At 42.8% G+C, this 27,975-nt stretch overlaps 1 protein-coding gene across 2 annotated transcripts in view; it reads right to left on the reverse strand.

Moving 5' to 3' along the window:
• The window catches only part of dus1l (dihydrouridine synthase 1-like (S. cerevisiae)), a 71,859-nt gene that overhangs the window by 24,550 nt on the left and 19,334 nt on the right, over positions 1 to 27,975 (reverse strand). For both annotated transcript variants that reach the window (XM_038777082.1, XM_038777081.1), the window contains exons 8-10: positions 18,819 to 18,963; positions 7,724 to 7,820; positions 7,236 to 7,324 (exon numbers count right to left, since the gene is read on the reverse strand). In XM_038777082.1, coding sequence (XP_038633010.1) covers positions 7,236 to 7,324; positions 7,724 to 7,820; positions 18,819 to 18,963 — 331 coding nt within the window. The remainder of the gene's footprint in view (positions 1 to 7,235; positions 7,325 to 7,723; positions 7,821 to 18,818; positions 18,964 to 27,975) is intronic.

Below are 27,975 nucleotides of genomic sequence, written 5' to 3' on the forward strand. Positions count from 1 at the left end.
GTAAGGGGGGGAAAAGATTGTGGTGGTGGCCTGATTTGGATCAGGGGGGTGGTCAGGGGAGTCTTGGGTTCGAGCCAAGAACGATAGATGCAAGGTTTGGGGGTTGGGAGGAGAAGGGTATCAGTGAAATGAATGATTTGTTCCTTGGGGGACAATTCGCGAGTATATAAGAGTTGGGAGAGAAATATACGTTGACACAGATGGAGGGGTTTAGGTAAATGCAAGTGCGGGATTTCGCAAGGAACGTATTCCCGACCTTCCTGGTAGCGCCGACCACCTCGTTGTTGGAGGAGGGGTTGTCAGCGGGGGATTGGAGAAAGGAGTTCTGATCCTGGAGGTGGATGGGGTTTTCATGGAGGGGTTTAAGGCGAAATGGGAAGAGGAGCTGGGGATGGCGCTGGAAGAGGGACTGAGGTGTGAGGTGCTGCGGAGGGTGAATGCCTCGACTTCTAGTGCGAGGTTGGGGTTGATACAGCTGAATGTAGCGTATAGGATCACTAAATCAAGGAAGACCAGGCTGTTTGGTGGAGGGGTGGGGGGGGGGGGGGGGGGGGGGGGGTGGTGGAGGGGTGGAGGATGCCTGTGAACAATGTGGTGGGGGCACTGCGAATCATATTCACGTTTTGGTCCTGTCTGGAACGAGGAAATAATTTGGGGTTGGTATTCAGGACAATTTCGGGGGTCTTACATGTGGATGTGAAGCCAGTCCCCTCGAAGCCATATTCGGGGTGTCAGACCAGCTCTAGCTACAGGTTTGCGTGGGGGCAGATGTCTTAGCCTTCACCTCATTGGTCGCTCAAAGGCGGGTCTTGTTTGGGTGGAGGTCAGCTTCTCCACCCTGCGCCTCGGTGTGGCGGGGGGATTTACTGGAGTTGTTACCCGAGAGAAGGTATAGTTCGAGGCGAGGGGGATGAAGGAGGGGCTCTACAATCGTTGGGGTTTGTTTATCATGCATTTTCGGGAATTGGTTACCATTGATTGTTGGGGGTTGGGGGGGAGGGGTAACAGGTGTCTTGTTTGTTTGGAGGTTGCTTGATATTGTATTTTGAAAATGTTCAAAATGTTTTGGATAAAAATACTCAAAAAGATATATAAATAGGTTGGAAAGTTCAGAGCAGCCCAACAACTTGGATCTTCCCTAATTTCTCGTGTGTTGGATTTTTCTCCAAATGTGGCAGTGGATTCCTGAAGCACTGACCCACAATGGTCCGGGGTATTGATGAACTGACCTTGTAAGTCCCATTTTCAGTCATTACTGCCTCGGCAACGCTGGACAATGGCAATGCCTGCATTTGTGATTTGCCCACCATTGCCAAGAGAGGAAGTACAACATCAAAATTTAAAATGAAGGCAGCAGGATCTGCGGTTTGCAGCATAATAGAATGGCTTCTTGCATGTCAGGTTTTGCCACTTCCCTTCAGGAATTAAATTTTTACAATGGGGTGAATATTACGAAGGGACAGATTTACCTTACCCCCAAATTAAAAGGTCTGTAGGCACCGCGTTGCCCAGATGTCCTGCTGGAGGTGGCTTCAGTTGGGCCAGAGAGGGACTCCCACCATTTGGGGATTGGTTGGGTTTTGAAGGTGGGGGTGGCGGGAGTGCGTGCTGAGACAGGGATAAAGCAGGGATACAATCTTGGGTGGGTGTAGGCACAGGGGACCCTCAAAGGAGGTAAGCCACTTTCCTGTCTGCCAACATCCGGCTCACTGAAAGCTGCTGCGTTGCTCGTCATTACCCTGCCTTCCCCAGCAGATTGAAAATTGTGATGGAGGTGGATTGAGGCCTTTAAGGTGGCAGTTAGGGTACATTTAAGGGTCAAGGCACATAAAGGCGCCTGAGCTCCCAAATACAAGTGGGAAGACTACTGGGAGATTGTCAAATCTTTTAAATTAGTCTGAGCCTGAGATATAACCTGGAGCCCACGATTGGCTTTGTTAAAATAATGTCAGTAGACATATCAAAAGGAAGATCTAAGCTTTATTTTGTTGGTTAAAAAATGGTGAACAGGGTGATCAATTACGGTCTCAAAACAAAAACCGCTTTCTCAACTCTATTAAATCATATACCAGAGAACTGAGCATTGCATTTCTACTGTAATCATTTACTACCCAACGATTATGTCACACTTTAGCTTTCAACCTAGATACAACCGCCGCCCCCCTCCAAAGAAAATATCACTATGATTATTCTACAGCCCCATAAACATTTACCATACTGTTCCTCAGAGGAATGAGCTATATAAAATTTTAGGTGACCGAGTGAGAGTGAAGGAGGATTATGTATAACCATTGCTTGGTGATTAAGGCTCCATAAATATACCTTAGCGTTAAAGAAAATCACATCATCATTCAAGCATGTTTCAGCATCTTAAAACTGCAGAGTGCTGACTGCAGAAAAACATGAGAAGAAAAAGCATTTAATTAAGATGTATAGGGAACTTTGTACAGTAGCTCGATGAAAAATAATTTTCAGACAACTTATGGTCATAAAGGTCTGTTAGTCAGCACATTACTCTGTCAATATATTAAACTTGTAAAGACATTAAAATAATCAACTTGCAACTATACAAATTAGGAGCAGGCCGTTCTGTCGCTCGTCCTGTTTTGTCATTTGATAAGACCAGGTCTGATTCAATAAACCTTAAATCTACTTTCCTCTCTACATTTTCTAACCTTTGGCTCCCTTGTCAACCAAGAATCTAACTCAGCACTAGTCTCTGGGGAAGTGAATTCCACAGACAAATGAGTCTCGGAGGAAAACTCTCCTAATCTAGGTCTTAAAAGGGAGACCCCCTTATTTTTAAACTCTAGAAGCAGTACCTTTTTTTAAGTGACCTGAACATCAGTCCTAGAAAATGTATCAAACTGCCTTAGAATTCTTTATACATTTAAAAAAAAAGATTGGGCATTTAATAAGAAAACTTCCATGGATATCTCTACTTGATGTTGGCAGAGTCACATCAGTAAGTAAAGTCACCATAGTCCCAGAAGACCACGGGCTGCTTTCCCCTTTGAGGGGGAGAGCTGACTGATGATGATTTTACCCGAGGATGACCACACCTCAGGCGAGGGGCAAAGTTGAGAAGGTGGGGCCTTCATGAATAACCTTAGTCAGTATGGGAATTGACCCTGCACTGTTGGTCTCGCTCTGCATCATAAATCAGCTGTCCAGCCAACTGAGCTAAACCGACCCCAAACTGGCACAGTCACATCAACTACCAATGGGAATCCACCGGATATCCTCACATGGGAGCTGAAGATGGAACATGGCATATTTCTTTCTCCATGTTGAGTTGACAGTCAAAACAACCCTTGTGCTTTCTTCCCTTTCCCAGTTTTTTTTTTATAAATTTAGATTACCCAATTATTTTTTCCAATTAAGGGGCAATTAAGCATGGCCAATCCACCTACTCTGCACATTTTTGGGTTGTGGGGGCGAAACCCACGCAGACACGGGGAGAATGTGCAAACTCCACACGGACAGTGACCCAGAGCCGGGATCGAACCTGGGACCTCAGCGCCGTCAGGCGGTTGTGCTAACCACTAGGCCACCGTGCTGCCCCTCCCCTTTCCCAGTTGATGGCAATTTAGAGACAATATTTTGAAGTGGAAAAATGCTATAGAAAACTTTTTGAACAATACAACTTACAATTAAAGGTCCAGTTGTTCATTAATACAATTGTATATTTGAAAAAAATGGAAGAAATGTTGTTTCCTCATTTCCAAAACCGATAAACCAAAGGGACACCATATAAATTGAAAAGAGTAAAAGAAATTAAATAAATCCGAAAGTAGATATTAGATTACATCAAATTTGTACATTAAAAACCTGAACACTGTTGTAGATAAATAATACTGAAGTTTTGATGTTTTAGAAAAGAATTGGTGATAATATAATACATTTATGGATTCTCTTTGGGGCGGGTTTCCATTGTTGCCGGACCGGCACACAACCCTCTGAATCTGTACCAACCCTAATCTATTTCCCTGGATCAGGAGTCACTTGTGACACATGGGTGGGCTTCCCACTGCAAAAAAAGAGGCCATCAATACTAAAAGAAAGAATTCCAAAAGGTGTCTGGAGAGGAAGCAGCTGCCATACAAGGACAGGTAGCAGGGAATCTTAAAGATGCTGAAACAGTTCGAAGACAGCTTCAAGCCTCCAGCAGGTCAAGGCCAAAATCTCAAGCAACGAAATGCTGGACTCATGTTGAAAAGAGAGGAGGCCCATCAATGGAAGTGAAAATCAAATGTGTGTAACAGATAGCCAATCCAACGCTGTCCCATTGAGGACTAGCACCAAAAGTGAAAATGATCTCTATACTTCAGCTTGCCTCCCAACAGCCTGAGAATAAATCTCATGATTCAGTGAACACCGTAGATCTTGGTGTATAAGTCAACCGTTGAAGCTTCAGAAAATCCTTTCCAAAACTGGGACTGATATACACATTGTGTATAAAATGAGAACCACAGGTGTCCGTCATTTTGAAATGTGGGGGAAAAAGATTACCTGTAATTCAAATATAAATGCGACATTTTATCGAATGAACTAATTCGGCAAGGATACCTTTTTCCATATTTTTTTAAAAAGCACCAAATTCATTGTTTTCTGCATCCACCCAAAGTGTTCATCAAATTGGCTATGGCATCATTGTAAGGATCCCACTCTGGATCAGATTTGGTCCTTTCCCTTTTGGAATCATCCTGCCACAACAGATCACCTTCCTCTCCATCCATTGAATTGGATACTCTGCATTTTTTGAATGATTGGATGATGCTTTATAGCAATAACACCATTTCACGATTTGATAATGAAACCATACAAAACATCAAGCATGCATTCTTCCACTCTTTGTGAAAGTTTTTCTCCATCAACCATCTATCTATTTAATTTGCCGTGAATGGTCTGTTGAGGCAAACATCCAAAGATTGAATTATGGACATTAGATCGCCTCGAATACCTGTAATTTGTGTCATTTTTTCATAGGGGCCTCTTGAGCTCATCAGTGGTATGGGGTCTCAACACTAATAAGCGGCAATTTTTGAGTAGGCTACCGGGACATCTATTCCACACATCATCAATCCACAACTATACTCAATCTTCATCCATTGCACAGACAAGCACAGAATCTCTTGCAAGAAACTTGCTTTGCAGCACAGTTGTGATGTTTGAAAATTAGCATTGAATTTTGCTTCGCCGGCCATGTAGGTTAGTACCACTGTAAGCTTTGCCTTCTTGTGCCCTGAGGTTTTGACTAGAATGGTTTTCAAACCTTTCCATTCTTTGGTTGTTGGGCATATCGAAATTCAGAAGTGTTTCATCCTGTGACAAAATGGATACTTATGTTTTTGCCATCTGATGAGGAATTATTTTAGACTGGTAATTTTGTCATTAGTAGATTCGGAGCGATCTTGTTCTTCTGCCATAACACTAGACAGTTTTGTTTCATAAAGTGGCCACACCAGCCACCTTGAAAACCTTGCTGGACTCGAATTTGATTTGACCCACCTCCGTGCATATATGCACATTGCGCGGTGATTATGTAATTGTTCTGCTGATTTTCGAGGACATCTTTCAATCCACGCTGACCAGGTCAGTGGCTGGTCACGGTTCTCATGGTACATTTAGTCTTGGGCATCTTCTTCAGGGTCTCCCTTCTTCCATTCTCCTACTAGTTTTTCACTATTACTAAATTCCCTCTATTCAGCAGTTATCAGATGAGTTAGCAAAAGTTACAACTTTTTGCTTGAAAACAGCTTCAGACTTTGTTCTTTTTGCCAGAGGACCTATTTGTCATTCGCAAAGAGGGGTCAGCTCTGTGTGGGCATGTCGTAAATACTGATGCGACTACTAAGGTGATAGGACACTGCATTTGTGTGATAAATTGAGGCCGAATCCTAATGCGAGCATAGCATTTCTTAGCAGAAAAGGGAGTCGCCCTATACACGGAGTATAGATCTAAACATGAATTTTGACACTGGAAAAATGGGGCCAGCTTATGCCAGGTCAAACTATGTGGCAGGCCTTACAGCATAATACATGACAGACATCTGCATTTGGTGTTTTATCCATGTGTAAGTGTTTACTACCCAAAGGCAGCGCAAACTGAGCCTCATCCATAAAATTACACTTCCTACCAATAACGAATATTGCATATTATAGGCAAGTGCCACGACCAAAGCCATATTAAATAGTAACTGTACTCAAGTAGGACTGGAATGGAGGTTAAGAGAATATGATGTAGGTGTTGTTGTGGAACATAAGCAGTTTTGCTTATTTGATAATTAAATGACTCACTTCACTCTTGCACCACATCAACTGCACTACTGCCTTCAACTGCAACACAAATCAAAGAATACTGGCTTCATCTACTTTACTGCTGTACAGTATTTTAATAAGGTGAGCAAAGAACACAGCAGTTCTCCTTCACTGCAAATCATTTGGATTAAAATTATTACCAAAGTTGGAGTGCTGATTCTGCTCCAAAAGACCTTTTAATCACTGTAAAATTGAATCTTCCCATGGGAGGCAAGTTCAAGCCAAATGTTTGATGTTTCAAGTCTCTCACTGAGCTCGGCAATTAAAGATTCCTTAAGTACTTTTCCAATATTTTGTACCTTCCCTGTCAACTCCCCCACAATGTCAGTGTCAAGAAATTTCAATGCTCAACTGTTGCTGAGGCAGTCAAACAGATATTGAATTCTCAGCCACCTTTCAATTAATTAACATGTATTTGCTAATTCTATTAATTATCTGTCAATTAAGAGCTGTCAGTAGATATAATGAAGATCATTTTAGCTTTTGTTGATAGCATAAAATGGGCATCAGCAGTTCCGGAGTCTTCCCATCAATCACCTGACTCTTTTACTGATCTCAATGGAAAGGGATACAGGCAAGATGTATAACAAATAGTCAATGCAACATTGCCCATTTTACACCATCACCAAATGTTCAAATTATTCTCACTCTCCCTGCCCATCACCACCCACCCAATGCAATCCAAATGGGCCTACACCATTGCAGCTTTAAATATCAGTCCTTTTTCAATGACATCATGTCACAAATGAACCATTTGCCAAAAACCAAGGTGAACGTCTTCTTAACTCAGGTTACAAATGTGCCTGGCTGTGTAGCTCTCATCCTGCCTGTGCTGATGGGTGATTACTGACTGGATGCAGTAACGTTCTATTGATGCCAACACTCTAATACATGGTAAAACATCTTTTCCTTACCCTGGTCGGACATACGGCTGACAAATCCAGTGAGGGAGAGGCAAATGGTTTTCTCTAGCCTCTTCTTCCTTCCAATTAGATATCTCAGCCTAGAGAAATCAGAAAACAGCTATAAATTATAATATTTACCTGCTATATGAGTGCAATATGAGAACGTGAGCACAAATATTGCAAGTCCTTGCTTACTAAGTAAATCAAAGCTATCCTCTTCGTGCTAGATTACTTTAATATAAAATTCTCCTCTTATTTGAGTAAAGTTTACTTCCACTTACAAATAGGAAAATGTCTCCATGCACTAGGAAAAAATAATCAATCAGGAACACTGTCACTTTAAATTACCCCACAATCTGTTAGGCAGAACATATATATTTCCCCTTGGGCGAGCTTTCAATGCTTTAGTACAACAGACATCTTTAAATATATATTTTTTAAACTGGTGAAATTTAGAAATTCACAGCTCCACTTAGGTTTGTCATGTTCCGGCATACCTGACACTTGCGTTTAAGCTCTTTGTTGACCTGTACAATGGCCTGCAGAGTCTTCACCTTTGCTAATTCCTCCCTCAATTCATGGTACACCTGTAACCTGTGAAAACCAGACATCACAATTCAGTATAATTAAGATTGGGTAACTAACAAATTGAAAAGAAAGTATAGGCAGTACACCAAACGGTTCTATTTTTGAAAGCACATCACTAATTCAACTGGAGAGTTTTACAGGACGATAGAGCAGACAACCAACCAGCTGTGAAGAGTCCAGTATTTAGTAGAATGGCATTCCCGTTGCGCATTTTGTAAAGTAAGGCTCAACTTCTAATACACAAGCTGCACTTCTAATTTTAATACTGGTCTCAAGTTCACTTCATTGTGAGCTGGTCATCAACATCAGTAAGAGTGAAGTGTCATACACACCCCTGTCTGTATCAATGGTACTGAGGTGGAGTCGGTTGACAATTTCAAATTCCTGGGTGTACACATCACCAACAATCTGTCCTGGTCCACCCATGTTGACGCTATGACCAAGAAAGCACAACAGTGCCTAATAAGGAAATTCAACATGTCCACATTGACTATAACCAATACTTACAGAAGCACTATAGAAAGCATCATATCTGGCTACATCACAGCTTAGTATGGCAACTGCTCAGTCCAAGACAGTAAGAAACTAGAGAGTCGTGAACACAGCCCAGTCCATCACATGAACCTCCCTCCCATCCATTGACTCTGTCTACACATCCCACTGCCTTGGGAAAGAAGGCAGCATAATCAAAGACCCCTCTCACCTGAGATATTCTCCCTTCCAATTTCTTCCATCGGGCAGAAGATACAAAAGTCTGAGAACGCGCACTGACATATTCAAAAACAGCTTCTTCCCCGCTATTACCAGACTCCTGAATGACCCTCTTATGAGTTGAACTGACCTCTCTACGTATCTTCTTTACTGATGGAGCACTTTACTCTGTATGCTTCACCCGATGTTTATGTCTATGTATTTACATTGCATATTAATCGTATGTCCTATGTTTTTCATATACAGAACGATCTGCCTGGACTGTACGCAGAACAATACTTTCCACTCGGTACACGTGACAATAAATCTAAATCAAATCAAATTCAGCTTAAAAATCAAACAACTTAGATAAATTAAAACTGCAAATCAACAAACTGACAAAAAGTCCATCTCATCATATCTCAGTGTTGTAATAGTTAGTTCAGACTCCACTTCGAGAGAAAGACAGTGTTTGTAAGCCAACTAACTTCTGCACAATTATGGTGTAGAGTCCAGCTCTTGTCATTTTTCTTGCAGAATAATTGGTGAGATAATACCACAGTGCAAAAGGAAAACATCCCCAACTCCCCAAGAAGATTCCACTCTGACCTGATAAAGTTATAGCATTGAAATGGAGCTATAACATTAATTCTACAAGTAGATCAATACATTTTCAGTTAATTTCCTTCGCTTACAACTGCACTTCATCACCAGAAAGAATGCATTGTTCACTGGGTATTAAATCACCCATCTAGAATTATTACCAAAAACAGTGGGCTGGATTCTCTGGCGTAGGGATTCTCCGTTTTGCCGGTAGCCCGGGGGCTTCCCGACAGCGTGCTGAACCGGAAATCTGGCACAGCGGGACGGAGAATCCAGCCCAATATTTTTCCAAATGTTCTACATTACAGAGGTGATTTGATTTTTCATTTTATTACCATAAATGCATTGAGAATGGCAGCTCAGCTTGCTTGAACTTAATCTTAGAAATAATCAGCTTCCTTTCTAACCATGAATATAATTTGAAAGGTGTCAATGACTTCAGTTCACTAAGTACCATCTTACACAGACAGAATTCCGTTGCTTTCTACTTCAGTTCCATAAATAAGAGCCAGCTGTGGTATTTTATCCATTTTTTCCCTAAACTTGACCAATAAGTTAATCCTGAAATGGTGACAAAGTTGGGCAAGAGCCTTAAAGCTATGAAATATTCAAAACAGTGGGAAGACATTGTCAAAAATAAGTACAACCAAAAACTTGCATATAGTGTTTAAACATAGTAATATCCCAAGATGTATCAGTGGAGTATTCATGCAAGACTGGAACAAACATAAAAGCAAAATACTGCAAATGCTGGAAATGCTCAGTAGGCAAGGATGCATCTCAGGTGAGAAACAGTCAACAGGCGCAATTCTTTGGGTGCATTGTACTTAAGGGAGAGCGAAACACAGCCAGAGAATGCCAGGAGAGGATTCCTGCCAGCCTCCGCGCCTCGCAAGATTATCCAGAGTCCCACGAGACGTGGAGTCAGAACTCTGCCCCAAATGACGCTCGCAGCAGGTCGTAATCCTACTTACACCTACCTGCGCGGATCCACCAGCCTCCTTCGGTTCTTTGGTCTCCCCAGGTAGGCTGCAGCCAGGCGATGCTCAGTGCTGGTCCACATTTGTGTGGACCAGCAAACCCCCAGGCCAGAGACCCCTGGGTGGTCAGGGTAAGTGTAGGTTGGCCCCTGGTCCTCCCCCAGAAAGGGGGCACTGTGGTACTGCCCAGCTGGCACCACCACCCTGGATGATGGGTGGGGGTTCTAGAAGGGAGGGAGTGCTGCAAGGGGGTTGGGGGGGGGGGGGGGCCTGAAGAGGGGGAACCCCCAATGACCCCTAAGAGGGAGACCTCCAGGGACCCCATAGAGGGATGCCCGGGTGTCAGTGTGTGTGTGTGTGTCCATGTGTGTGTGTGTGGGTGGGGGGGGTGACATTGCCCGTGGGTGGGGGACCCACAAGCTCACTTAAGAGACCAGGGCACCTTTCAAAATGGCGACTCAATTTCAGAGTTCAGCTCCCCAGTGCTAAAAGAAATTCTAAATATGGGCTAAACCGGTGTGAAACTACCCAGGGCCCAAAAAAGCGACAAAGTGTCATTGAATAGCAGTGGGGAACTCGCCGGCAGAGCCAGTGGGAAATTCCCTGAAAAACCCGCCACAAATTAACAGGAATTTTTTTTTGGAGAATCGGGCTCAACGTTGCAGGTCAATGATGACCCTTCATCAGAACAGCAGCAGTTTTACTGTTAAAGAACCCTGCTTTTGGATTTCTGTTAAATGGTACGGTGGGTACAATGGGTCTGCATTCATTTTCAATTATAAAGGAACCAACTATCTGCATGCCTTACCTGGCCCCATGCACTGTTAATATAATCAATACCTCATTCAATTGGAGGCTGAAACAGGCCCTAGGCTGAAAGTGCATTTCCAGATGCTAGTGGAAATCATATGATTTGAATTCTAAATCAGACGTGGTAAAAATGGATTTATGGCAATATCGAGTCAGAGGCAGATGAAAATAAATTCACCGCAGATTAGTCTCAAATGACACTTTCCACATGATTTCGCACAATAAATGCTGGCTTAGCCAGTGACACCCACATCCCACAAATGCAAAAAACTGCATGCCTAAATTCCTCAATTCATAGACAACACAGTGAAAATAAATGCATTTCAATTCAAGTATAGTTTAGATTGAATCCATCTTCACATTAGTATGGTACAACTGGTTTTACACAATCCCAAGACTGCAATGAGAACACAACAATGGAAACTTTCATTTCTATAGCACCGTTAACATGAGAAAACATCCCAAGGAGTTCTCAAGAATGTATACAGGTAAAATTTGGTACAGCCAAAGGAGGAATCATTGAACTGCAACATGAACTGTCTCTTTATCGACAGATGTTGCTTGACTTGCTGACTATTTCCAGCGCCTACAGCATTTTGCTTTTGTAAGGAGGCATTCAAAGCCATTTCACATTATTTCAACCGTCCCTATCTTCAAAAGCCTCCTAAAAACTCCACCTCTTCCTGACACCTTAGATATCTCATGTCCTCCCTTAAATATTCTTCACTTACCACCTTTCTGTCATATTAAACACAAAATTCATTTATTCACATGAGGAGCATGAAATAACGGAAAAGCACAAAACTGTGTGTCGAAAATCTGAAATAAGTCAGAAAATGCTGTAAATACTCAGCAGTTCAGACATCCTCGGTGAAGGCAGGAACTTAGTTCCTGTTTCAGATCAATGACCTTTCATCAGATGTGTTCGCATGTTTTGCTTATGTACTAATGCCAACACATCAGCCTCTTTTCCCCTACAGCAGTGTGCCAATAATAATGAGGTTGTTTTATTTGTTCATGGGATGTGGGCGTCGCTGGCTGGGCCAGCCTTTATTGCCCACCCCTGAGGGCACTTAAGAGTCAACCACATTGCTGTGGATCTGGAGTCACATGTAGGACAGACCAGGTAAGCATGACAGATTTCCTTCCCTATAAAACGGATGGGTTTTCATGACGGTCGACAATGGCTTCATGGTCACCTTTGAATTCCAGATTTTTATTGAATTCAAATTTCACTATCTGCCATGGCAGTAATCGAACCCGGGTCCCCAGAGCATGACTCTGGGTCTCTGGTCCAGCGATAATGCCACTGTCTCCCCATAAGTGCAGCAATTAAGTGGAACCTTTCTTGCATGACTCCAACCTCCATTATTAACAAATTAAGATGTTACTGCCCATTTTATTACAATTGCAGAGTGTACAAAAGTTAACCTACATAGCATGTGCTCCTTCTGGTGTTCCACATGCATTTCTTTCACCTTGTCTGGTACTTGGGTGCAACCTGAGAGTCAGGAGGTGATTACCTGTTCACATTCTACAAAGAGAATGGAGTAGGGCCCCTCCTGTTGCAAATTGTTCCTGGCAGGGAGCAACTGTTGGCTGTGCCTTTGGAACTTGCTCCTAAGAAGCTGTTGGAACGTGCCATGTTTCAGTGGACCGGTCATCTGAGGGGAAGGATGGAGGCCTGGTATGTGCTGCTTTCTTCATAGACAACAATATCATGTAGGTGGACCCTCACCATTGCCATTCCATTGGGATGTGAAAGTGTGGCTCCAATGATCAATGGGATATCTAAGCCACGGCTGATTCTGAAAGTGCTGAAACAAAGCACGATGCATCACAATAACATCGGTCTGGAAACCATTATGCAGGTCTCTCTCCATTCTCCATTGCCACCAGAGTTGTTGTCTTTGCAGGTGAAGGTGCCAACAGGTCTCTGGTTGCTTCTTAGCTGAGGATCTGCTACACATCCCAGGGAAGCTGCCAAACACTTAGCTGGTTCCTGCAATGAAGACAAAGCTTTCAAGATGTTGCTGCAGATGAGAACCACACCCACCAGTTACTGCTCACTCTCAAACTGATCTCAGAGCATACAAGTAGCCATAATGTTCTTTGAATATTCTTCTCCCCCTCCCCTCATGAGGCCAAGATATCAAATTCTTTAGAAAGATCACACATCCTCAGTAATTTCTCACTTCTTTGGCTCCCTTGTGCTCTGTGAATCACACAGTGTCACACTAGCAGAACTCCTGCAGGCCTGTTAAAGATTAAAAGCCAAAGTTACCTGCTAACACAATATTCTCCCGGTGGGTTGCATATGGTGTAGGCCTTTGCCAGGCCTCTGGTTAAACATGTGTGCCTAAATGACATTGTGTAGTGCAGGCAGCCTTCCCACGCCCGAATTCAGACAAAAAGAAATGCGGTGTGGGAAGGGAAAACTAGTTGGGAGTGCAGAACAAATCCCTCGACTTACCGATTAAATCAGCTCATCGTTGTCTCCCATTATCTGAGCTGTTGTCCGAGGTGAATAAGGGATTACCAAATTGTGGCAGTGCAAGGATTAAGGTAGAGAAACATAGGATCATGCTTCAGGGTCTTCAGTGTAACCTGGTCCTCATCATCACATAATCAACAAGGAAGATATTTAATTTTGGTTTCTTCTTTATCATCACTGACATCCCTTGTTGCTGTAATCGATTGGCAGCAAAGGATGAAAAGAAATTAAGAATAAGTGAACATTACCTCCTTGGAGTTAAGAGACAGAAGAAGATGGAAAGTTATGTTCATGTGCTGCTTTACAGGAATGCTAGGATGGTGTTGCTTTTTTGGAATGCATGTGTGGTGTTGCTTTATAGGAATGCTAGGGTAATAATGTAAATGCTCAGGCACTAATTTGGTGCTGGCAATAGGCCACAAACTTTGTCATCTCTCACAGCAAGATCAGAGTTCAGTGGCTTTGCTTCATTGGGACTAAGGGATTTAAAGGCATGCCTTCTTTAATGGCTTGCTTCTCCTGATATCTTCTCAGTACAGGACAGGTGGCCATTCAGCCCATCTTGTTTGTGTTGGTTCTCAATAAGATCACGGCTGATCTGATTTTAACCTCAGCTCCACGTTCTTGCCTATCCCTGATAAGCAAAGGGCACGGTGGCACAGTGGTTAGCACTGCTGCCCCACAGCTACAGGGATCCGGGTTCAATTCTGGCCTTGGGTGACTGACTGTGTGGAGTTTGCACATTCTCCCCGTATCTGCGTGGGTTTCCTCCGGTTGATCGGGTTTCCTCCCACAGTCCAAAGATGATCAGGTTAGGTGGATTGGCGATGCTAAAATTGCCCCTTAATGTCCATGGATATGCAGGTTAGGTGGGGTTATGGGGATGGGGAGTAGGCCTAGTCAAGGTGCTCTTTCACAGGGTCGGTGCAGACTCGATGGGCCAAACGAATTCCTCCTGCACTGTAGGGATTTTATGGAAATGTTATCAAGAATCTATCTCTGCTTTAAAAGTTATTCAAGGATTCTGCCTCAACCACATTTTGAGGATGAGAGTTCAGAAGTCTCACAACCTCCCCGAGAGAGAAAAATTTTCCTCGCCTCTGACCCAAATGATGACCCCTTATTTTGAAAGTGACCCAGAGTTCCAGATTCTCTCACAAGAACATCCGTTCCACATCCACCCTGTCAAGCCACCTCTTATTCTTCTAAACTCCAGCGCATACAAACCTAGCCTGTACACCCTTTGCTCAATGGACAATCCGCACATTCCAGGTTCATCTAGGAAATCTGTGAACTGCTTCTAATGTATTTACATCTTTCCTAAAATAAGGAGTCCAATAGCACACACAGCACTCCAGGTCGTCTCTCTAATGCCCTGCATAACTGAAGCAAAACCTCCCTACTCTAATATTCAAATCCCCATGCAATATTCAATAACATTCTAATACCGTTGGTAATTACTTGCTGCACTTGCGTACTAACCTGCTGATGATTCATGCACTCGGACACCCAGATCCATTGCTTCTCAGCCTTTTGGCTAAGATCAAGTGTAGTACCCAGTTCCCTCTGCATCTCAGAGCTCTACAATCTCTAGCCTCAAGATGAACAATGTGAGCTTTACCACTAGGTCCAGGTGGCCTGGACCCCTTAAGAAAACATGCTATTTTTATTGTAGAAGCGTTTAGATTGACATCCTTACACACCCAGGCACAAAAGATGTGCCTTTACTGCCATTTGCCTTTTTTTATTCTTTCACGGGATGGGAGTATCGCTAGCTGGGCCAGCATGTGTTTCCCTACCCCAAATCCCTTGGAGAAGACGGTGATGAGCCACCTCTTGAGCTTCAGCAATCCATGTGGTGTTGGAAAATCCGCAAAGCTGTTAGGAAGGGAGTTCCAGGATTTTGACTCAGTGACAGTGAGGGATGCTGATAAGGTTAAAGTCAGGATGATGTGTGGCTTAGAGGGGAACCTGCAGGTGGTGGTGTTCCCTTGCATCTGCTGACCTTGTCCTTCGAGGTAGATGTTTGAGGTTTGGGAGGTGCTGTTGAAGGAGTCTTGGTGAGTTGGTGAAGTGCATTTTGTAGGTGGTGGTATACACTGCTGTCACTGTGTGTCAGTGGTGGAGGCAGTAAATGTTTACGGAGATAGATTGGGTGCCAATCAAGTGGGCTGCTTTGTCCTGGATGGTGTTAAGCTTCTCGAGTCTTGTTGGAGCTACCTTGTGGCTTTCCTGATTGGATATAGACAGGCTTTGGAGATACAGGGAGTGAGCTACTGTCCAATAAATTCTCAACCTCTGATCTGCTTTGTAGCCACAGAAGTTATCTGACTGGTCCAGTTAAGTTTCTGCTCAATGGTAACCATCCCCCACCCCCAGGGTGTTAATAAAGGGGGATTCAGCAATGTTAATGCCATTGAAAGTCCATAGAGATGGTTATTGCCTGGCACTTTTGTGACCTAATAGTCACTAGTCACATATCAATCCAAGCCTGAATATTGTCCAGATCTTTGTCTTTGGTCTATGGTTGCCCCATAACTAAAGTCACCAGGTTTGTAAATTTAAACACTAATTATTTAGCAATAACAATAACTACAATTAAATATGCAGCAAATGCAACTGGTTAAACCACCGTTAACTTGCCCCACCCTCTATATACACACACACACACACACACACACACACACACGAGACAGACAAACAGAGTGGAAAGAGGGGTGTAAAATAATGATGAAAGTAAAGGCATGAGTCTTTGCTTCAGGTGACATCTTCCAATATATCTTCCTTCAATCTAGGCCTTCAGTTGGAGTTTTTTATTTTCAGTCAGTAATGGTTTTCACTGTAGATTCATCCAGGTTCAGAAACCAGCAGATGGACAGTATTTGTGGAGTGTGAGAGACACACTCAGCTGCCCTTCTCAGCATCCAGGATCCGACTGTCACTTCCTGCGTCCTCTGAAACCTATTTCAATCGGGAAGGACCCGATCACCACCTGTCGCCAGGCAGAATACGGCCTTTGACCAATTCATTGGCTATCAGCCAACCAATTGAGCCGAATCCCTCCAATCTCTCGGGTGCCAAAAAGTCTGGGATTTTCTGTTCAGAGATAAACATCCATAACACATTTTGTAACATATTAGTTCCTCACTTCCGCTGCTCGACTTAAAGTTACATATCCATGAATCAAAATGATAACCACAAAGTAAAAGAAATGAGGAATAAGGGAATCAACAGAAAGGACCCTTACACTGGATATGGACGCGGACTGCTTCAGTAACTGAGGAATCATGAATAGTACTGAACATTGCACAGTTATCAGTAAACATCCCCACTTCTGACATTATGGGCAGAATTCTCCCATTATGAACTAAATCCCATAGCGGGGGCAGGGATGGGATGCGTTTCCCATTGCGGAGGCCAGCAAGAAACAACACCATATCTACCAGCCCTGACTCATTAATTATGTATCCAGGGGGGTGTTAGCGCTGCATTCCATGACGGGGCAAGCATGACGGCACACATCCCACCATCATATCTGGTACAATATTTTAAAGGCAGCCAACATTACTGACCCACCGTTGAAGAAAGAAGATGGATTTCTAGGAACACCCCAGGCTGGAAGCTGGACCACCAGATTGAATCTGGAAGATCCACCTGAAAGATGCTACCCGGCCCATTGCTGTCGTGTTCCATGGTTGTCGACGGCTTCCATCTTAACTTTGGAGGCAGCCCCAGGGATCGTGCAGGTGAATTCCGACCTCGGTATGCTTTGTTGCACTAGACGTGTTTTGGACCGGTCGGTGTGTGTTTTCCCACTGGCATCACAGAGAATTGGGCATTGGGGATGGGGGGGGGGGGGGGGGGGGGGCTTCAATCTGCATTCCATTAGCAGGAAACAAGGCAGTTTCACACTGGCCTCCAGCAGATTTCCCAATCCCCCAAGGCGGGCACCAGCGCAAGATCCCACAGGAGATTCATGCCAGCGTAATACCGATTTTTGGATTCCTGTCAAATTCTCCCTCTGGCCCTCCATTGCGTCAACTGGTGAGAACATGGGAGAATTCAATGGAAAGGTCATTGATCAAACAGCTGAAGATGGTTGGGCCTAGGACACTAGGAACTCCTGGGACTGAGATGATTTACCTCCAACAACTATGACTATTTTCCTTTGTGCTATGTATGACTCCAATCAGTGGCGTTTTCCCGATTTTCACTGACTTTAGTTGCAAACTTCATGTCCTATAGATTTCTGGATCCATTGAATATACTTTGAAATAAGACGTGCCAATCTTGGCTCTGTGCTAGCACTGTTCCCGCCAAATAAAAATGCATCTTCAAACCCTACTCCAAAACCTGAACACAAAGCGGGTTGATACTTCACGATGAGGAATGGTGCAATATTGGAGGTGATATCCTTCAGATGAGACTATTAAAAAACATCTGTTTTACAATCATCTGTCCTTTCAGGCAAACATAAAAGATCGCATGGCACTATTTGAAGAGAAGCAAGGCACAGGTTTTTCCCTGGTAGCTAGGCTAACAGTTATCCCTCAGCCAATATCACAAGAACAGATTATTTATCTTATTGCTGTTTGCTCACTGTGTGAATTGGTTGCACCTTTTTCCGATAGTAGAAGTATGATTAATCCACAAAAGCATTTCATTTCTCGCAAAGCACTTGGAGATATCTGCGGTCACACATGGCGCTATAAAATTGCAAATTATTGCTATTCTTTCTTAATCAATGATTACATGATTGCGAAAATGGTTTATAGTTTGTCTTTTGATAAGTTGTACAATCCTTCGCCAAAGCATCAACTCCATTGCCCAATTCTGCAAGATAGCCCTTGATTCCATTTTTACCTCTCTGATCATATCTAGGATATGTGCAGCAATAACTATATTTTTTTTAAACCCCCTTCAGGGTCATTTCCAGAGACCCTTACGAATGCAATTTTGGCACTTCTTCCATCATGGAGATGCTACCTTTAATGACATAATCCAAAGTCCACCGCCATGATATCAGTTACCACATGTACACTGAAGACACGAAGACTGACATCTTGCCAACACACCTTTGACATTCCACTATTATTTTCCTGCTTGTTCAACATCCAGTCTTGGATGAGCCATTGCTACCTCCAACTGAATATTGGGAAGACCGAAGCTTTTGTTTTGTATACTACAAACCCAATACCCTCACCAATGACTCCAACCTTCCCCTGATGCTGAACCAGGTAGTCCACTTTCTTGGCATCCTGGCTGACCTTGAACTGAGCTCCCAACTTCATATATTTGTGAACAGACAAACAGACTATAAAGTAAACAATGCTTACAATGTTATCTAGACAGCTCACTGTGAAATGATTAATCACAATGACAATGTCAAATAAGCCAACACTGAAGAAAATTTGTTAGTCGACTCACGTGTGATGCCAGAGTTTGAAGAGATGAGCTCTGACAAATGAAAGTGGACAAGGATATTGGTTGACAATCTCCAAATACTCTTCTGCTATCTCCCACACAGGTGGTTTGCGGCCTTCAAAAAGAGCTGGATTGTGTAGATTGCCTTCTGTCAGGAAAAAGGAAGAAAAACAGTTTTAAAATTACATTAGTTAAGGAATCAGGGGCGGAATTCTCCGCTCCAGGGAAAAATCGGGAGGGCCGTCTTTAACTCGGCCAAGTTTCACGACGGCCTAGGAGGCCGCTCCTCGCCCCCTATTCTCCCCTCCCAGCGGGGCTAGGAGCGGCGCTCCGTAACTCTCAGCCGCGGGGGCGTCGTGCCAAGAATGATGTGGCTGGCGCGCCTAATGATGTCAGCCGCGCATGCACAGGTTGGCCGGCTCCAACCCGCGCATGCGCAGCTGACATCACGACGCTGACGGCACGAACCCGCGCATGCGCGGTGGCCGTCTTGCCCCTCAAGACATGGTGGCTTGATCTTGCGGGGCGGCGGAGGGTAAATAGTACGTCCGATTTGGACGCCGACCCGACAATCGGTGGGCACCGATCGCGGGCCTGTCCCCTCCCGAGCACAGTCGTGGTGCTCTTTCCTTGCTAGGCCACCTACAAGCCCCAAACGGGCTTCTCACTCCCGTTTCACGACGGCAGGGACCAGGTGTGTTTGCCGTCGTCGTGAAACGGCCGCGAACTGCAGGCCGCTCGGCCCATCCGGGTCGGAGAATCACAGTGAAAAACGGCGAGCGGCAATTCTTCCAAGCGGGGGAATTTTGTCCCATCTCCATCGAACACTTGTGAAATCACTGAGTCCTTATCATGATGCAGTTACATGAATAACAGGCCTTCACGTACATTGGTTAGTGAGTAGTTGTTATTCAATGAGTTTTGTCTTGACCTCACCTGACATCAACTTCAGAAACCAAAACTTTCATCACTTTAAAAAAAAATCTTCAATACCAATTTCCCTGCCTAATCAATCAGAGACATCAACTGTTTGGTCATCAATCACTGCTCCTGTAGATGTCAACTGTGAGTGAGGATCAGTCCTCACTTTCTAGTCTGTACAGCTCAGCTACTCAAAAGGATAAACTTAGGGCAGCACGGTGGCGCAGTGGGTTAGCCCTGCAGCCCCACGGCGCCGAGGTCCTAGGTTTGATGCTGGCTCTGGGTCACTGTCAGTGTGGAGTTTGCACATTTTCCCCGTGTTTGCATATTTGCCACGCTAAATTGCCCCTTTATTGGAAAAAATGAATTGGGTACTCTAAATTTATATTTTTAAAAAAGGATAAACTTGCTGAGTCATAAGAAGATACTTGTACAGGTTTTAACTCATTTTTCAGAACCATGCATCAAATTAAAGGCTGCGACATCTTAAAATACGAGTATAATTTCTGGTACAAGTTTCCACATTTACAGTCCTAAAGGACAGAAAAGGCCCTTCGGCCCATCATGTCTGTGCTGGTCAAAAACAACCACCTAACTATTCCAATCCCATCTTCCAGCACTTGGCCTATAGCCTTGTATGCCCTGGGATTCCAAGTGCACATCTAAATACTTCCTAAATGTTATGAGGGTCTCTGCCTTCACGAAAGCAAGCTAAAGCAACATCCAGGTAAATCTCCAGTGTTATGACATTCCTCTATAATGTGGATTCTAGAACTGCATACAATACTCCAGCTGTGGCCTAACCAACGTTTTATATGGGCAGCACGGTGGCGCAATGGTGAGCACTGCTGTCTCGAAGTACCCAGTTTAATCCCGGCCCCAGGTCACTGTCCGTGTGGAGTTTGCACATGCTCCCCATTGTGTATGTGGGTCTCACCCCCACAACCCAAAGATGTGCAGGCTAGGTGGATTGACCATGCTAAATTGCCCCTTAATTGAAAAAAATAAATAATTGGGTACTCTAAATTTTTTTTTTTTAATTTATACCGTTCCAGCATAACCTTCCTGCTCTTAAACTCTATGCTTCAGCTAACAAAGGCAAGTATACCGTTTGCCTTCTTAGCCACTTTATCCACTTGCTCTGCGACCTTAAGGGATCAGTATACATGAACACCAAGGTCCCTCTGATCCTCGGTGCTTCCTAGGGTCCTGCCATTTGTCATGTATTCCCCTGCCTTGTTTGTCCTGCCCACGTTCATCATGTCACACTTAACCGGATTGAATTCCATTTGCCTCAGATCAGCCTACCTGACTAACCAGTCTATATCCTCCTGTAATCTAAAGCTATCCTCATCACTATTTACCACCACCTCAATTTTCGTATCATCTGCAAACTTACTGATCAATCCTCCTACATTCATACCTAAATCATTTATGTAAACCACAAACAGCAAGGGACCCAAAACAGATCCATTCGCCACCCTATGGGAAACTGCCAGCCAGAAAAACACCCTTCGACCATCACCCTCTTCTTCTTGCCACTCAGCCAATTTTGGATCCAATTTTCTAAATTTCATTGGATCTCATTGTCATGTGAGAGTACCTTTAAGAAATGAGTGTTTATAAATGGATGCATATATAAATATCTGTAGCGAGTGTACCTTTAAGAAATGGGTGTTTATTACTGCAGTGGTGTCAGAGGGTGGGTTGAGCTGAGCTGTCTGTCAGGTTTTACTTTTATTTTAGGCTGTTTGCTGCAGGGTGTGTTTTAGTTTAGTTTTCAGAGCTGGATAGCTGCAGTCACAGCTAGAAGGGGTATTAGTCTCTCTCTCTCTAATCTAAAGACTGTAAATCGATCCTTTGGTGATTTAAAAATAATAACTGCTCTCAGTAGTGACTTTAACTTGATGTGCTTCTGTTAAAAGTTCTTTTTTTAAAGTCTTATGGATGTTAAAAGGACAGCTTACGGCCTACTTAGTGTTGTATTCTTTGGGGGTTGTATTTGAATTAATGGTTGCTAAGGTGTTAAAAAAGCTAACTTGAGTTCATAGAATAAACATTGTTTTGCTTTAAAAAATACTTTTCTATTTCTGCTGTACCACACCTGTAGAGTGGGCCGTGTGCTCTCCATACCACCATCTATTAAAAGTTGTGCATCAGGTGAACTCCATGATAGACTTTTATCCCGAACGAGCCCCCAAAGTGTATCTATTAGATTGGCTTAGTGAACTTAAAGACAGTGAGGGGTGAGCATATTGTGGTTGCTTTTCAGGTGTGGTATTTCAGTTGAAGTAGGGAGTGTGTTGTGGACAATGGCTCTTTCAGAGGCTCTGAAGGTTTTGGGGATGGAGACGGTCACACGCAGTAACTTACAGACAGAGACGAAAAGCAGACTGTTAGATTTGGCAAAAACATTGCCGTTAACATTACCTGACAAAATGCGAAAAGATTAGGTAATTATGGTGGTGGCTAAGCATTTAAAGTTGTCTGAGATACAGTTTGACTCATTGGAAATGGCAAAAATTCAGTTGCAAATTAAACAAATGGAACATGAGAAAGAATGAAAGCAGCTTGAATACGAAAGAGAGGAAAAAGTAAAGGAGAGAGAAGAAATGAGAAAAGAAAGAATAGCCCAAGCAGAACCAAAAGAAAGAGAAAGGGAGATACAGATCAGGGAAAAAGATAAAGAGAGAGAGTTTGAACTTCAGAAAATGGCCATAAAACATGACAGTCAGTTAAAATTGGCAGACGTAAAGGGAAACGTACAGTTGGATGATAGTGATGAGGAAAGTGAGAAAGAGAATCAAAGTCGAACGTTTGGTGGGGATCTATTTAAATATTTCCAAGCATTACCAAGGTTTGACGAGAAGGAGGTAGAAACATTTTTCATTTCATTTGAGAGGGTAGCTAAACAAATGAAATGGCCACAGGATATGTGGGTATTACTGATTCAAACAAAGCTGGTAGGTAGAGCGAGTGAATTGTTTGCATCACTACCGGAGGAGGTATCTGGGACGTATGAGGAGGTGAAAAAATCCATCTTAGGTGCATATGAACTAGTGCCTGAAGCCTACAGACAAAGGTTTAGAATTGTAAGGAAAGAATTTGGTCAAACATACATGGAGTTTGAAAGGCTCAAACAGAGTAATTTTGATAGGTGGATAAGGGCTTTGAAAATACACCAAACTTACAAAGCTCTCAGGAGAAATTATACTTTTGGAGGAGTTGAAAAATTCAATTCCTGATGTAGTGAGAACTCGTGTGGAAGAGCAGAGGGTTAAAACTGCGAGATTAGCAGCAGAAAGGGCAGATGATTATGAATTAATTCACAAATCAAAGCTTGGTTCCGACATCAGTTTCAGCCTGTGAGGGATAGAAACTGGGGACAAGAGAAATACTCAAGTGGTAAAGGTAAAGGTGATCTGATGGGAGATAATAAGGTGAGTGTACCTCAGATTTAAAAAGAAATCCAGGAGGGTGGAAGAGAAATCAAAAGTTTCAAATGTTTTCACTGTAATAAACTAGGCCATGTAAAGTCACAGTGTTGGTGGTCGAAGAAAAGCACTGGGAAGGCTGATGTGGTAAAACAGGATAAGAAAGTGGGGTTTGTTAAAGTGGGAAAGGAAAGCCCAAGTGAAGCGAAGGAGGTGCGAAAGATTGTGTAGCCTGACCAAAAGGTGATTGATAAGAAGGTGCCAGATCACTTTAAAGAATTTACTTTCATGGGTAAAGTTTACTCATGTGTATCAGGAGGAGCAGGTAAAGAAGTCACAATTTTAAGAGATACGGGAGCTAGACAATCTTTAATGGTAAGAGATGAGAAGTTATGTAGTTTGGGAAGAATGTTGCCAGAAAAGGTGATAATATGTGGAATTCAGGTTGAGAGGAGTAGTGTTTCATTATACAAGGTAAGGTTGGAAAGTCCAGTGAAGAGTGGTGAAGTGGTAGTAGGAGTAATAGAGAAACCATCTTGTCCAGGAATACAGTTTATCTTGGGTAATGATATAGCTGGATCGCAGGTGGGAGTGAGGCCTACTGTGGTTGATAAGCCAGTGCAAAATCAGGCAACTGAAGTGTTGAAGGACGAATATCCTGGGATTTTTCCGGATTGTGTGGTAACAAAGTCGCAAACTAAGACAAGAGGCAAAATCAAAGAGTGAAGATGAAGTTGAAGTGCAATTATCAGAAACGATTTTTGATCAGATGGTTGAAAAGGAACAAGAACAGGTGGAGGATGAGATGGATACTTTTAGTTCAAGAAAATTGGCGGAGTTACAACAGAAAGATGTAGAAATAAAACGGATGTATCAGAAAGCATATGCAGAAGAGGAATCTGCGTGTATACCAGAGTGTTATTACCGTAAAAGTGATGTTGTGATGAGAAAATGGAGACCTTTACATATGCAGGCGGATGAAAAGTGGGCTGAAGTTCATCAAGTAGTATTGCCGGTAGGGTATAGAAAGGAGGTGGTGAGAGTTGCACATGAGGTACCAGTGGGAGGTCATTTGGGAATAAGGACAACTCGAGCTAAAATACAAAAACATTTTAATTGGCCTGGACTACATAAAGTTGTAGTTAAATTTTGTCAATCATGTCAAGTGATAGGGAAACCTCAAGCAGTGATAAAACCAGCACGCTTAATACCCATTCCAGTATTTGAGGAACCTTTAACAAAGGTCCTAATTGATTGCGTAGGACCGCTTCTTAAAACGAAAAGTGGGGATCAATATCTTTGACAATAATGGATGTATCTACTAGGTTTCCAGAGGCCATTCCAGTACGTAATATTGCAGCTAAAAAGATTGTGGAGGAGTTAATTAAATTCTTTACTAGATATGGACTACCCACAGAAATCAGATCAAGGATCAAAATTTACCTCAAGGTTATTCAAAGAAGTTATGGATAGCTGAGGAATACATCAATTTAAATCAACTGCGTACCATCCAGAATCGCAGGGAGCGTTAGAAAGGTGGCATCAGACATTAAAGACAATGTTGAGGGCTTGTCAAGATTACCCAGTGGATTGGGATAAAGGAATTCCATTCGTACTGTTCGCAATTAGAGATGCACCTCATGAGTCAACCAAATTAAGTCCTTCTGAACAAATGTTTGGTCATGAGGTAAGAGAACCACTTAAATTGATTAATGAAAAATTGGTGAGTGAGAAATCGGAACCTACATTATTGGATTACGTGTCACATTTGAGGGAATGATTAAATAGAGCAGGTGAATTGGCCAGACAGCATTTAAAAAGTGCACAAAATGTGATGAAACGTGTAGCGGACAAGAAATCAAAGTTCGTAGCTTTGCCTGTGGAGATAAAGTTTTAGTATTGTCACCAGTGACAGGTGAACCTTTAAAAGCAAGGTTTTGTGGACCTTATCAGATTGAAAGGAAATTAAGTGAGGTGAATTATGTGGTAAAAACACCTGATAGAGGGAAAACTCACCGAGTGTGTCATGTGAATATGCTTAAAAGGTACTTTGAAAGGGAAGGAGAGAAAAAGGAGGTTTTAATGATTCTAATTCAAAGTGACAAACCAAATCCAGATGACTGTGAATTTGACATACCTCAAATTAAATTGGAAAACGAGGATGTTCTTAAAAATTGGGATAAACTGTTGAGTTACCTTCCAGAGGAAACACGGACTGACCTGAAAGAGGTATTGATATCACATGGGCATATTTGTGGAGATAAATTTGGAAGTATCTCAAATGGCTATACATGATGTAGATGTGGGAAATGCTGTTCCAATCAAGCAACATCCATACAGACTTAACCCTTTAAAATTGGCACAGGTTAACAAAGAGATTGAGTGTATGCTTAAAAATGGCATAATTGAAGTGGGTTGCAGCCAATGGAGCTCACCTATAGTGATGGTGCCTAAACCAGATGGTCCCCAACGGTTGTGTGTGGACTATAGAAAGGTTAATGCAGATACAAGAACAGACTCTTATCCTGACCCACGTTTGGAGGATTGCATTGAGAAAGTGGGACAATCAGATTTTATTGCCAAACTGGATTTACTTAATGGCTACTGGCAGGTACCTTTATCCGAAAGGGCGAAGGAGATTTCAACTTTTGTGACTCCAGATGGTATATACCAATTCAAAGTTATGCCATCTGGCATGAAAAACGCCCCAGCCACATTTCAACGGTTAACTAACAAAGTCATGTCAGGATTACCCAATTGTGCCCGGTTTGGTGATAAACCTAGCCAAAAGGGAATTTGGAAAAGCCCAAGTCACTTTCCTTGTCCATACAATTGACGGGGTTGAATGGTCCCACGGGATGTGAAAACAAAAGTTATTGGGGAGTTTCCGATACCCTCAACACAACGGGAAATTATGCGATTTCTTGGTATGAGTGGATTTTACCGGAAATTTGTACCTAATTTCAGCAGTGTGGTCGCTCCACTGACGGACTTGCTCAAGAAGCGTAACAAATTCCAGTGCACAGCGAAGTGTCAACAGGCATTTGACGGCCTGAAGGCTGTGTTAACCACTGCTCATGTGTCAGCCATCCCAAATTATACGAAACCATTCAAAGCGGCGGTTGATGCGAGTGATGTGGGTGTAGGTGCGGTGCTTCTACAAGACGACGACGAGGGGCTAGAGCGGCCTATTAGTTATTTTTCAAAGAAATTGAATTCTCACCAGAAAAAGTATTCAACGATTGAGAAGGAGACGTTGAGTTTGGTGCTAGCTATGCAACATTTTCACATTTATGTGACCAGCAATCCGTCTTGACACCATTATATATACTGATCATAATCCGTTGACGTTTTTGGAGCGATTCCGGATTAACAATGCAAGGCTGTTTCGCTGGACTGCATTGTTACAGCCATTTCATTTAAAAATAGTACATGTGGCAGGCGAGAAAACGTGATAGCCGATGCTTTGTCACGAATGTGATGAACAGAAGCAGTTCCAGTTGGAGGAAGAAGAACAAAAAAAAAATGGACAATATTATTATACCTGTTTGCGTATGTTGTTTTTTGAAACAAAAAAGTATATTTACTGTGGATATTTCTCAAAGGATAGCGAAAAGGTGAAAAATGAAACCATCTTTAAACTGATGGGTTTTTTTTCTTGGGGGGAGGGGGTTTCATGTGAGTGTATCTTTAAGAAATGGGTGTTTATAAATGGGTGTGTATATAAATATCTGTAACACGTGTACCTTTAAGAAATGGGTTTTTATTACTGCAGTGATGTCAGAGACTGGGTGGAGCTGGGCTGTCAGCTTTTTACTTTCGTTTTAGGCTGTTTGGTGCAGGGTGTGTTTTAGTTTAGTTTTCAGAGCTGGATAGCTGCAGTCACAGCCAGAAGGGGTACTAGTCGCTCTATCTGTAATCTAAAGACTGTAAATCGATCTTTTGGTGATTTAAAAATAATAACTGCTCTCAGTAGTGACTTTAACTTGATGTGCTTCTGTTAAAAGTTCTTGTTTTAAAAAAAAGTTTTATGGATGTTAAAAAGACAGCTTAAGTATTACTTAGTGTTGTATTCTTTGGGGGTTGTATTTGAATTAATGGTTGCCCAGATGTTCACTGTATGTTTTAAAATGGTTAACTTGAGTTCATAGAATAAACATTGTTTTGCTTTAAAAAATACTTTTCCATTTCTGCTGTACCAAACCTATAGAATGGGCCGTGTGCTCTCCATACCACAATCTATTAAAAGTTGCGCGTCAGGTGAACTCCATGATACACTTTGGGGTTCTCTAAACCCTGGCCCATAACACCATGGGCTCTTGCCTTCGCTAAAGTCTCCCATGTGGAACCTTATCAAAAGCCTTGCTGAAGTCCAAGTAAACTACGTCAAATGATTTGCTCTCATCCACATACCTGGTCACCTCTTCGGAAAATTCACCTGGTCACCTCTTCGGAAAATTCAATCAAGTTGGTCAGACATGACATCCCCTTAACAAAACCTTGCTGACTGTTCTTGATTAATCCCTGCCTCTTTAAATGCAGATTAATTCAGTCTCTCAGAATTTATTCCAATAGTTTCCCGACCACAGGTTACATAGACTGGCCTGTAGTTTCCTGGTTTATCCCTTCCTCCTTTTTGCAGAATGGTACCACATTGGCAATCCTCCAGGATCTCTCCTGTGACCAGAGAGGAACTGAAAATTATTGCCAGTGCCTCTGCTAATTCCTCCCTTACTTCATCTGACCCTGAAGATATGTCTCATTTTAAGCATACCAGACCACTCAAACCCTCTGGGCGCGATTCT

Source organism: Scyliorhinus canicula, chromosome 18, assembly GCF_902713615.1.
Source record: "Scyliorhinus canicula chromosome 18, sScyCan1.1, whole genome shotgun sequence".
NCBI lineage: Eukaryota > Metazoa > Chordata > Chondrichthyes > Carcharhiniformes > Scyliorhinidae > Scyliorhinus > Scyliorhinus canicula.